General features: G+C 31.2%; 1 protein-coding gene, 1 long non-coding RNA gene and 1 pseudogene across 2 annotated transcripts; 2 read left to right on the forward strand and 1 right to left on the reverse strand.

Moving 5' to 3' along the window:
- On the reverse strand, window positions 1-2,196 carry LOC108472335 (indole-3-acetic acid-amido synthetase GH3.17-like; annotated as a pseudogene).
- A 3,936-nt stretch (window positions 2,197-6,132) lies between these two features.
- Window positions 6,133-7,489, forward strand: LOC108473688 (uncharacterized). The gene is made up of 3 exons (XR_008273949.1): window positions 6,133-6,270; window positions 6,398-6,431; window positions 7,169-7,489. It is a non-coding gene; the product is annotated as an uncharacterized LOC108473688 (long non-coding RNA).
- Window positions 7,490-9,645: 2,156 nt separating this feature from the next.
- On the forward strand, window positions 9,646-13,553 carry LOC108472334 ((+)-delta-cadinene synthase isozyme XC14-like). The gene is made up of 7 exons (XM_053020990.1): window positions 9,646-9,774; window positions 9,991-10,267; window positions 11,835-12,207; window positions 12,348-12,566; window positions 12,684-12,822; window positions 12,934-13,182; window positions 13,266-13,553. Exons 1-7 carry the CDS (start codon window positions 9,646-9,648, stop codon window positions 13,551-13,553), a joined length of 1,674 nt encoding a protein of 557 aa, XP_052876950.1.
- The last annotated feature ends 65 nt before the right edge of the window (window positions 13,554-13,618 follow it).

A 13,618-nucleotide genomic window follows, 5' to 3' on the forward strand; every position in this document is an offset into this window, starting at 1 on the left:
TCAAACAATGCAGCTTAAGACATTGTTTTGGGGCTGAAAAACTTCCCCACCATCCCCTGGATTCAATATCTTTATGGCTTCCTCAGATTTCAGCCAACAAGGTGGCTTGTATTGGGAAATGGAAGCTCCCTTTGATGTATAGAAATCCATGAGTTCATCAAAGCTTCCATGTTTAACCACTCTTAGCTCTAAAGCTGAAATTGCACCATCTTTCCTAAATAATTTATACGTAAAATCAACGGATTCTTCCACTATACAGCAGCATTGATCCATTACCCTGGCATCAAGTTTTGGTAAATCATTGCTGCCTTTCATCTTCAGCTCCCAAAATAATACATATCGACCCGGTGTCGACGAGGTGTCGGAATAGCTACTGTATGCAGTCAACATGATGCCAAATGGTTCGAGGATGAGTTTTGCATTCGTGATTGCTTTCGAAAGGTCTTCTTCAGTTGTTTTGTCTCCATCTATACTCAAAACCACATTCTGTCGCTCTACAAATTAAAACTGTGGAGATTTACTATAGAATCCGGTCACCTTCAGAACATTTCCGACCCTGTACCGATATAGACCTGAAAAAGATGATTACAACACATTTAGGTGCGCAGAAGAGGTAGTCAATGTGAGACTTTTAACCGTGTCTCTTGATGTAACCGACATATAGCTTTGATGCCGAGTAAAAGAAACCTACCTGCCAAAGTTGTGACAACAACTTCGGAGTATTGACCAAGCTTCACATTCTCAAGATCGACCGGTTTGTCTATAGTCCTAGTTTCTTGAGCCTTTCCTCCACCATATTTGTTCACAGGGAGAAATTCGAAGTAGGCCGTATTTGGGAGAAAGGTGTAAGAGACGTCAAAGGGATTGCTTAGGGGTTTCATATTGATCCCGAAACAAGCTTCCGAAGAAACATAACTTGGTGAAACTAAAGGGATCCCTCCTCCATAAAGTTCAAGTAATGGAATATATTGGCTCATGCTACCTGTACAGATTGAACTAATATACTTGATTTTAGGCCAAAGTTTCTTAAAGACCCCTTCCCAAGATTTATCTTCACATATTTGTTGAATCAAATCAGCCAATTCAGGGTTTGGCCCAGTAAGGATCAATGACATGGCATTTTTGCAACCAGGGTCAATAATCCAATCCCTGAGGTAACCTGTTCTAATGTTACAACATAATTCTCTCCAATAATCTTCTAAGAACTTGATGGTCCTTGCCAAAACCGATGCAAAGATCGAACCGAGCCGTACGACCTCATCGCGCTGTAGTAAACCGGTAAGCAGTTGGCAGAACATAATTTGCTTGTGGTCCAAACATAAGATGGTCTCAATAGGACTTATGCAAAACTTAGCCAGGCTATTTTTGAAGGTATTGGTCTTGGAATAGAATGTTGAGTAGGTTGATGCCACTAATCCAGATGGAGTTTTCATATCTGGTTTGCTAAAATATAGGTAGAATGATTTGCCTTCATCTAAGTCACTAAAACATCTACCAAGAGAAAGGAAAAAAACAGTAATTAGTTTGTTTGATTATGTGTATCGTGATTGCGGATATGGTACTAATTGCTGCGAATATTGAAGGGGACAAAAACACATGAAGTAAAGATCTTAGCATCGAATTACGACTGCTATTGATACTTCACTGTAATTACGGATAATGAAATGTACTTACTTTTTCACCACAATGTCAGCCAGAAGACGATGATACTTCCCTTCCTCAAAACTCTCAGTTGTGATAGGTATTAACTTCTGCTGCCCCCCAGAAGTACCAGCGCTGTATCCAAAATTAATGGATTACTTTGAAAGGGAAAAAGGTTTAATTTTGAATTTCCTCCCTCTACTTCACAAAAATCAGGTACTCTATTTTAATTTTCCAGAATTTGATTATATATACCTTCGGATGAACTGGGTGATGGGATCAGCAAAAAGGATCGACGAGGTCTCTCCATTGGCAATCCGATCTATGTAAGGCTTGATATCTTCATAAGTAACGATGGGAACATTTGTTTTGAAGCTTTGCTTGTCTGCTTGGTCACTGGAGAAGAATCTGGATAGATATTCTGTTCCTGCATTTCTCTTTAATTAGTATCTCCTCCAACATTTGTTCTTGTAGTTCATGAGCATTGTTGGTTAAATGTTCCAATATTTTCATGCCATTTTCATATATTTCCTTTATTTCTATATCACCATCCATCACAGTCGTTGGGAGAGTAAAAAGAGCAAAGAACAAATCGGAAAGGAAAACTTGAAGAAAAGGGAGAAAAATATATTGATACATGAACTTTAATTTGATTCCGTTCTTGTAAATTATTAATACAATTATTGATATAACATCATTTTATATTTATATATTGCAGACATAAATATTTATATTTATCCAATATAAAAATATATTGATGTATTTATTTTTAAAATGTGTATGATTAAATTAAAATTAAAGTTTCAACTATACATTTAAACCACAATAAGAATTTCACGTCTACAATTACACATTAAACTGAAATTTATATATAATTCGAGATGTATCTCTATCAAAATTTAGGTGTATACATATAATTAAATGCTATTTATATAAAAATCTAAATAACTAATGCGGACCATACTTAAAAGAATAATGCTTGTATTGGTGTGTCATTTTGTATTTTTTAATTCATAGATTCTATTTTATTTCTCTTAAAGTTTCCTTTTGTATTTTATATGTTAATTTAAAAATTATAAAAATCTTTAAAAAATTTAAAATTTAAAATTAAAAATTAAAATAAAAAATAACGAACTTAAAAATTTAATATTTAATATTTTAGTTCATATTTCATATTAAAAAGTAAAAAATATATTAAAATAAAAAAATTTAAAATTAAGTAATAGTGGCGTTTTTAGGCAAAAGGCACAAAAAAATTGATCTATAATGACGTTTTTAATGGAAACGCCGCAAAAAGAAAAAATCAAAATCCCCAAATTTTTTTGGTTACCCGCTCGTTACCCATCGCTCCCTCTTCTTCTTATCTTACTCCCTCTTCTTCTCATCTCCATCGCTCCCTCTTCTTCTTATCTTACTCCCTCTTCTTCTCATCTCCATCGCTCCCTCTTCTTCTCATCTCCATCGCGCGCCCTAAATCCCCCAAATAACTCTCAAAATTTGCCCTCAAATTTCCCATTTCCAGCAACACCAAGTCAATACATCTACTGTATTTGTTCGGCTGAGAAAAAAAAAAAGGGAAAGAAGGAGGTCGGGAACCGGCAAAGTTCGTCGGATTTCACCCATTCGTCATCGGAGCTTCCTAAAAAATAACTCTTTATCTGAGTTTCGATCACGGATATAGAAAAGAATCGGGAAAATGAAGGGATCTGGACCTCTTGTTGCGACCGTGCTCGTTGCGTCTACAGTGGCTCTCACTTCGTCTTCATCCGCCGAAGTCCAACATGTTTCTTTTTCTCCAACCTCCTCCAACCAGGTTTATTCCCCCCCCCCCCTTTTAATTAGAGCTTTTTTTCATTCAGAAGTTAGAAATTTGGCCTAAATGTTTCTTTTTTCTTTAATTTTGTAGATATTTTACTGGGAAATTTTGGCTGCTTAAATCTATTAATTCTAGTGCCTTGCTTCTGGATCTAGATTTACTCATTTAATTTCACTTTAGGAGCACGATTCATTTGCTAAATTAAATATTTGGTTCTTGATCTTAACATGGAACAATTGATTATGTAGGAGTCACAGAACATTGTGTCGGGGAATCGTCGGCGTTATTTAGGAGGTTAAAATTGTATTATTATTAAAATTGTTTAGATTTTAATCGTAATCCTTGCTGTGATTGAAAGATACTATATTTTGAACATTCTTCTTCCATTTCCATCTATATTTTCTCTCAGAAAATTCCAACACCAAGACCATTAAGGGAATTTCCTCTATTTTCAACTAAATCTGACCTTATATGGCTCTTCCATTCAACTTGGATGACTCAACCTAAGTTCATTGTTGTTTTTCTTGCTCTTTTGCTAAGTTTGAGCAATGGTAAACATAATGAAGTAAAGCTACAATATTGAACTATCCCTGCCTTACAAGCCATTCTGATTGATAATAAATGAAACAATGAAAGAGAGGAATGCATGTTTGTTTTTTATGTTTTTCTTGTTTATTTTCAGTGTGGGTTTGGCTGAGGGGCATGGTAGGTTCTCCCGTGAATATTAGTCCTGTGTAGAAAGGGCTTGCAGATTTCACCCAGAAGCTGAGCTCAGCCACAACTGAATTGGAGAAAGCTGAAGCACAGATTGGGATTGATGTTCATGGCGCACTAAACTCAGCTCTCACAGGCTAACCGTTGTTTGCCATTTTGTTCATTGGTTAGTCCATATGTCCCCTTCTCTTTTAGGTTTATCCCATGGATGCTGATGTTATTCTGAATATAGTGGTTCTATTTGTTCTGAATATTTAAAGAGATACTGCTTGATTAATAAAGAGGAAACCGGAGATTTTGATTTGATATATAATCAAATACACTAGTATTAGTGATAGTAGCATAAAAGCAGTAACGGCCATGGATTAAAGCTAAAGGAGTTAATATAACAGAGAAAATCACTTCATAAGATCTCAGCACTAATATTTAGCATCTATAAAAATGTAGGTGGTGTGTTCTTTTTGGTCTGACTTGAAGGAGTACTTGCCATGTCAACTTTTATAAATTTCATAAATAAAGAAAAGAATCATCGTCACTCCGAAAAACAAGAAAAAGGTGAAAAATGATTGTTTTTCTAAAGTTCCTTAATTTGATTAGATTTTTCAGTTAATCTCTTTCTATTTCTGGAAACCCTTTTTTCTGTATGTAGTTATTTCCTAGGATTCAATCAATTTACCCTCTTTATTTTTTGGGATTTTGGTTGTAGGATAAAAGAGAATATGGTGAGAGGGAAAACACAGATGAAGAGAATAGAAAATGCAGCAAGCAGGCAAGTGACGTTTTCAAAGAGAAGAAATGGATTACTCAAAAAGGCTTTTGAGTTATCAGTGCTTTGTGATGCTAAAGTTGCACTTATTATCTTCTCTACCAGAGGGAAACTCTATGAGTTTTCTAGTTCTAGGTGCGTTCTTCTTCATTTACAACATACCTAAGTATCAGTATATGGTTCTTTTATTTATTTATGTTAATTAAATCTGTGAATTAGAGTTGGACTTGTTTCTTGATTATGGACCCCGCTTTACTAGGCTAGCACCATGTATAGGCAAGTACTATGAGTACATTGCTTATTTCAGGCTTTGTAGCAGAAGGTACCTGGTCTATGTCATAAAAACTTGAATTGATAGATGAAAAAATATTGAGTGAAGTGATAACCTATATTACATTTTAATTACATTTTAAAAAGAGAATGTATGTTTAAATTTTGAAGGTAATATTATTGAAAGAGACAAATACAAACTTCAAATATAATATTATATTAACAGTAAATTTGACAAGAAAAATATAAAAAAAATCATAAAAACTTTGAGCTTTAAACCAAAAGAGGAAGGGCAAATGTTAAGTTGAAATTAGAATCCTGTTGATTGTTTACCCGGGGGGCCTCTAAATTTTCAACTTTAAATTAATATTTAAAACTGCAAAATATTTGAACTAACATAAAGTTTTAGGAGTAATGATGGAGACCAGCACAACATTAAGGCCAGTGAATAGTAACAGAATTGACATAGGACGTGTTCTATAATCTATGAGGCATCTGGAACATTATTACTCAAATATTAAAATAATTGAGACAAATTTTATAATAAATCGACCTTTATGGGATAAAAAAATTAGTTAATTTACATTAATTAATTAAAATTTCATTTATAAAATTGGAAGGGCTTATGTGGGATTTAATTCTAGTCTATTTTAAAATCATTGAAGTATAACCATTTCCCAAGAATAGAAATGGCAGCTAGCATTCCCTCCTTTGCCGCGGAGAAGAGAAAGGGAAAAATATTGCTTGTCTCTACTTTTAGGATATTTTTGTTGTATTCAAAGGCACCACTTTGGTTTCCTCTTCATAACACCCTTTCGACATAGGTTGCCGCTGGTCTTGGTAATGTCTACACCAGGACCTCGAGGCGTCTTGAAAATAGTCTCTTTAATTTTGCCAGGAGCCGAAATCCAAGTAAAGCAAAAGTGCTAAACATGGATGCTGCTGGCAATCGAAGTTTTAAGTTACTATTATTTTTAATATATATGATTAAAATATATATGATCTAAAAGCAAGAGAGAAGGAACTTAAAGCAAAAGAGGCTGAACTGAATAAACGTGAACAGGTAATTTGTTCTTATATGTTCGGATGCAATATGTAACTGTGTTCCATATAAGGTGATTTTGCTATTCATTTTGCTCTTAGATTAATTTGTCCTTGTAGTAACTGAATGTTAACTTTATATTTTGCAGGAGTTGAGAAGGAAAGAGGATGCAATAGCACGAGGTAGGTTCTTTTTTATCTTTTATCTTGATAAGTCCCGAGTTTATCCATTACCAGTTTTATTTTGACATGAGTTCTTGACATGAGTCCCTTAAACATCTTTTGCTTTTTTCTTCCAAAAGTTTAACGTCTTTCCATTAGAGTTTCATCGTCAAGTTTATCTCCTCTTCCTTTTGATCGACATTTTCAATACTTTGGGTTCAAGATCCCCTATATGCTAAAGGTATAGAGTTTGAACTTTGGCATGAGCTTGTTTTTCAGCAACTATGGCATTTTGCTCTCATCTTCAACGATTAGATATTTCAAAGTGACTAAAGATAACACCAAATTTGTTTGAATGAAAAATAATTACTTTATCAATGCTATTGGACATAGAAATTAAGATTATGATAACTAAAAACTTGTGATATTTGTGAGCTTAATAAAAAAAGTGAAACATGTTATGAATCGCATGAAATCGAGAAAGGAGATAGACATTAAACACGTGAGGTTCGTCATGACATCTCATTTAACCTTCATTTGACCCTTTTTGTCTTTTTCATATATGGTACTTATTTTCTTTTTGAGGCCTTTACAAGTCCATCAACATGAAACTAGACTTATGCCTGTCATTTATTTACAGCGACATTAGCATTTACGATTAGCCTAGCATCAGTTTTTTTATTATGGGTTTACTTTTTACTGATTTCACTTTCGTTACAGTAAATGGTATAGCTAATTTCCTTGTTTTGCTCAATCAGGTGACCGAGATTCCGTTTAACAATTTTCTTTATTGTTGGAACAAGTCTTATCCAAGATCAAGATCAAAGTACTTCACTAAGTTATATACGCAGGCATTGCAATACTTTGGCTTCATCTAAGCTTGAACCAGTTGTTTGTTGTATATTGTTTCTTATTCTTTTCTGATCTTTTTCCTTTGATTAATGAGAGTTGGCGATGATTTGGTATTATTTTCTCACTAGGATGAATTTTGTTTTAGAAATTGTAGTACTCTGTGTTTTTTTTTATGTATTAAATTACATATTGAATCAATGTTTATGTATTAAATTTAAATTCATTAATTTTTATATTTAACTTTGAAGTTTAAATTTTAATGGAAAATTTAATTTAATTAATATTTTTACATATCCTTTTAAAGTTCAAATTTCAAAATTAAACATAATATAATATTTAACATAGAAATAAATATTATTTAATGAAAATAAAATAATTTTTAAAGGTAATAATTTTTAGCGGCGTTTTTCAGAAAAGCGCTGCTAAAGGTCTTGATCTTTAGCGGCGTTTGTGGGAAAAGCGTTGCTAAAGGTCCTGATCTTTTAGCAGCGTTTGTGGAAAAAGCGCCGCTTATAAAAATGCCGCAAATAGTTTTAGTGGCGTTTAAAAGCTCTGCTAAAAACCTTAAAAAATGCCGCTAAAAGTCAATTTTGTTGCAGTGATTGGACATTTATAATTTAGTCCATGAGCGGTAATTAATTATTTTTCGGTTAAATTTCTTAACTGATCTTCAATATATTTTCACAATAACTTCTTTAAACTTTATATGTCATCCTCACAGACTCGGTTTATGGAAATACGGTTTCAAAACTGCATTTTTTGACAACACTTAAAATTAGGTCGCTACAGTAAGATACTAGCAATCTATTACAATTCAACCCTTCAGTAATAACAACTATAAAATAGTAGAAGCAATATGCTAATAAAGACCAATGTAAAATGACAGTTGGAGCTTCATTCTTAAAAGAAGTCGTCAAATCAATCTCGATCAATTATCCACAATCCGAGGGGTTTAATTGTTTGATCTGAACAAATCCAATCTCCAAAACTAATTGCTTTAAATGGATTAGTCTTCAAAGTTGAGCTTTCGTACATTCAAAATATCAGCACAATTCAAAGTTCAAAGATTTTGTTTCAATAAATTTCCAACTCAAAATATGACAAGTTAATGAACTGTCACATGGATGATAGAAGTGGCCACTTTGATTGGCACTTAGCAGGACAATTCAAAAACTTAATATAGAGACTAAATTGGTTCTTTTTAATAGTATAGGATTAAATTGATCTATTTAATAATAAAAGAACTAATTTGGCCTAATTCCTATAATACAAGAACCTCTAGATACTTTAACCTAGTTTAAATAAAAGAAAATAAGAAAAAATTATATTAGGATGATCCTAAAATATATAGTTTTTAGACACTAATAATAAAATGTCACATCATCAACATTTAAAAGTGTAAAAGTTATTATACATACATCCATATTAAATATCTTCTTTAACTTAATTTAACTTTAACTTAATCACTTAACAAATTAAAGAATTAATAAATAAAGAAACAATTTTTCTTCTTTTATAACATTAAATCATTTTAGTTTTTTTTTAAATTTAGTCGTCTTCTATTTTTTGCTTTCAAATCACGTTTTATTTTTATGTAGTGAATTTTTTATTCTTTTCTAATTCTATTTTTAAATTTTTAATCAAATTTCAGAATTTGATAAAACCACTAATGCTGGATATAATTTTTCAAATTTTGATTTTTACTAGTATATTTTTTCTAGATTTTTAATTGTTGATTTTAGGTTTTTTTTGAATTTGTACTTACGATGTTTATCAGTTTTTTTTCATTTTTAATTAATGATTTAAGTATTTTCAAATATTATTTATTTTTTGTTATGTTTTTCTAGCATATAGTTTCAACATTTCCCCAATTTTTAATTATTTTAATTAAAGTTCATTTAAATTAGAGATGATATCGTATGTGATATTAGTTTTCAAAGTTAGTAAACCATTGTCTTTTATTTCCTTAAAAGATATTATATTTAAATAAAGTGATGGTGCATAAGTTTTACATACAATAAACAAATTACATCATAATGTTGAATAAAAGCAGATGAAGAAAATTCAAAACTTTTAAATAAATATTAAATTAAACTTATATAAATTTATTAATATTGGTAGATTTGACAACTTTTTCATTGTACTTAGTAAGTCCGACTTCGTAATAAATAATGTAAAAGACTATTACGTAGAACCAAAACAAACAAGTTATCTAACTTGGAAAATAAAATCAACAAGTCATCTGCACATGCTGAGAAATAAATCTAAAATCAGTATGCAGTAAGGTGAGAAAACTCAAAGGATGGTGCCTATAAATACAAGCTACTCATAAAAGCATTTGGATCACACAAAACAAAAAACAGCTTTTACCATACTAAACAAAATGTCTTCTCCAATTTCTACAAATCTTGTTCCATCTCAGCATAGTAACACCTCCAAGGAAAATCGTCATTTGTCCAAATTTAAACCTAGCTTTTGGGGGGACATTTTCCTCTCTTCTCCTTCTCAAATGGTATATTCGGGCGTATGATAATCACTTTTAATTTGTGTTTGTGTGACATTATTATTTAGATTTGATGTAAGTGCTAATATGTATTTCATACAAATGTATTCTAATTTTCAAAACTTTTTTCGTAATTGAAGAGACATACATCTGTTCTCATTTCAATGTGTCGGATACATGCATGTGAATAATTTAAAATTAATATAAAGCTTTACATTTGAATAGGAAATGGATGCTGGAACTCAACAAGAGTACGAAGAATTGAAGCAAGAAGTGAGGAGAATGTTAGTGGCAAATATGGATAAATCGTCCCAAAAGTTGCATATAATTGATGCAGTCCAACGCTTAGGTGTGGCTTACCATTTCGAGAAAGAGATAGAAGAGGCCTTGGAAATTATATACCATCATCATTGCAATCATATTGAGATAGATGGTGACGATCTTTACACTACTGCTGTTCGGTTTCGCCTGCTAAGAGAGCATGGTTTCGATGTTGATTGTGGTATGTCTTTGTTTTTTAAAAGCAAATCTGGTAACAAAAAAGGTTATGGAATTTAAATTGGTTTAAATATGTTAAAGGTTATTGTATTCTTTTAAAACCTAAATTTTAGTCTCTATATTTTAATTTGGAGACCTTAAATCCCTGTTTTTTAAATTTAAAAATCTTAGTACTTCCATCTATTTTTGTTGTAAAAGTTAACAGCGTCAAAATTGAAATAACTATTTTTAATCCTAAAAATACTATAAATATTGAGAGCTAAAATGTTATTTTACCTTTGATACTTTAATGAAAAAATTAGATAGAAGCACCAAGATTTTTAAATAAAAAAATTAAGGGATTCAATTTCTTAAAATTATAATGCATGGACTAAATTTTAAATTTCAAAAAAATACATAGACCTTTAGCATATTTAAACCATTTAAATTTTTAGACACGCTAGATACCACAATTTAAGGACCGTTGAAAAACCGAACCATACTAGTCTGTGGGACCTATTGGTCTAAGAATATGTAGTTGGTTCAATCCAGAATTATCATGATTTTCTAATCATAAAAAATCAACAAGAAAATTCTTAAAATCTTTAAAATTTCAATAAAAAGAGGTTAAAACTTTCCATAAGTCTCTATACTCTTTATAAATTCAAAATTTAGTCCCTGCACTTTTATTTTCTATGAATTTAGTTCTTGTACTTTTCAAATTTTAAAATTTAAGTCCAATTGTTAACATTGTTAACTTTTGTGGTTAAATTTTTAAGTGTGACATTTAACAAAATAATAAACTTCAATTTAACAAAAAAACCTGACGTAGTAAAATTTTAATAAAATAATAAAAATTTCTCACTCGGTAGTTAAGTAAGTAAAAAATGACGTAGTACTTAAATTTAACAAAAAGAATTTTAATAGTATCAACAATTGGACCTAAAATATTAAAATATAAAAATAGAGAAATTAAATTCTTAAAAATAAAAGGATAGAGACTAAATTAGAGATTCATGAAAAGTATAAGAACTTATGACATATTTTAACCAAAAAATTAATATATGTGATTAGATTTTAACTTTCAACCTTTAATTAATTTTTAGTTTTGAATATAGTATAAAGACATGGCAGCTGTCTGACCACACTATGGAGTTTTTTAATCTACCCATACCGGACAGACGGGTCAATTGTCCTTAATAAAATATATATTTTATTTAATATTTATTATATTTAATACTTATTTTATATTAAATTTTTAATATAATCAATTGATTTAACCAGTACGATGGATTGAACTATTTCAGTCCATAATTAGAGTACTCACCATTTTAACTGAACTTGATATTTTAAATATTAAATTGTATGAACTAAGCGAACTAAGCAAACTAAACATTAGATTTTAAGTTACTGTAATCTTGAACAAACCAATTTTATTATTGAATACAAATTTGTAAAATCCTTTTAATAAAATTATAATTGAATTAAAAGGTGACTACATTTTGAAATCCGAATCCTTCCATAAATATATTTTAAATTTACAAAGTGGAACTTACAAAATAACGTCTCAAAATTGTTTGATGATTAAGCAGCGACATTTAACAAATTCAAAGATGAGAATGGAAATTTCAAAGAATCTTTAATTGGTGATGTGAAAGGCATGCTAGAATTGTATGAAGCTGCACACTTTCAACTACATGGAGAAAATATATTAGAAGAAGCCCTTTCCTTCACTACATTTCATCTGAAGTTGGTAGAAACTACAGTAGACTATCCTCTCTCCACACAAATTGCTAATGTTCTAAAGCGACCCCTTCGCAAGAGCTTGCCGAGGTTGATTGCTAGGAGCTACATTTCCATATATGAAGGATACGGTACCCAAGATGAAAAATTAATGAAATTTGCAAAGTTAGATTTCAAAATCTTACAACATTTACACAAGAAGGAGATAAACAAGATAAACAGGTAACTGATAGTGGTAAAGATTTCCATAAGTCAAGCCAAATAAAACTCTTATTCATAGCCTAGCCAATACACATATCTACTAATATATATATATATATATATATATATATATATATCATAATTTCTTCTTCTTGTTTTAGGTGGTGGAAAGATTTAGATGTTGCGACCAATTTTCCTTTTATAAGGGATAGATTTGTGGAATGTTATTTTTGGATGTTGGGTGTATACTTTGAACCCCACTACGCGATTGCTAGAACTTTTGTGACCAAAGTGATATGCCTCATATCAATTTTGGATGATATTTATGATGCATATGGCACATATGAAGAACTTGAAATCTTTACAAAAGCAATCCAAAGGTCGTATAAAACATATATCCACTTTTACTTCAAATCATTAGAAGTAAATGGTTTTTATTGAATTGAATAATAGAGAGAATTGACCATTTGAATGGATGATATATTGATATATTGTAGGTGGGATACCAACTGCATTGATCAACTTCCAGACTACATGAAATTGTGGTATAGTGAAACCTTAAAGGTTTATAAAGATATGGAAGATTTGATGTCCAAAGAAGGAAAATCATATCGCGTCCAAGTCGCAATAGAAGCAGTATATCTAATTTTTACTTTTTTTTTTCTTGAAAAAAATTCTTATTTTGGAATGTTAATCAGCTACATTGGTTGGTTTTTGCTAACTTTTTGTTACTTTGTTTGTTAATAGATGAAACGACAATCTCAAGTTTACTATGTTGAGGCCAAATGGTTGCATGAAAATTACATACCAACAATGGAGGAGTATATGCCGATTGCATTACTCTCTTGTGGTTATTGGAATCTTACGATGTCCTCTTTTGTTGGCATGGAAGATAGCATAACAAAAGAGACATTCAATTGGGCATTTAATGACCCTAAGATTGTCAGAGCTTCAAGCACTATCTGTAGGCTGATGAGTGATATTGTTGGCCACAAGGTACAATAAATTATTTGTTTATTTTTATTATCTGACACAGCTCTACATTAGCTCAAATTAATTTATGTTTATTGTAGGTTGAGCGAGAGAGAGGACATGTTTCCTCAGCAGTGGAGTGTTACATGGAACAATATGGGGTGTCAATGCAAGAGGCATACGATGAGTTATACAAGCAAATAAACAATGCTTGGAAGGATATAAATGAAGAGTTTTTGAAACCAACAGCAGCACCAACATCGGCTCTTAATCGAATTCTAAACCTTGCAAGGGTCATTGATCTCCTTTACACGGGCGAAGATGCTTATACGCAAGTTGGGGAGTCAGCAAAAACTAGCATCACTGCTTTGCTGATAGATTCAATCCCAATTTGATCAAGAATTTAAGGTTCAAATGAACATGAACTCACTTTTGAAAAGTGACATTCAGAAGATTATTC

The sequence above is a fragment of the Gossypium arboreum genome, chromosome 11 (assembly GCF_025698485.1).
Source record: "Gossypium arboreum isolate Shixiya-1 chromosome 11, ASM2569848v2, whole genome shotgun sequence".
Classification (NCBI taxonomy): domain Eukaryota; kingdom Viridiplantae; phylum Streptophyta; class Magnoliopsida; order Malvales; family Malvaceae; genus Gossypium; species Gossypium arboreum.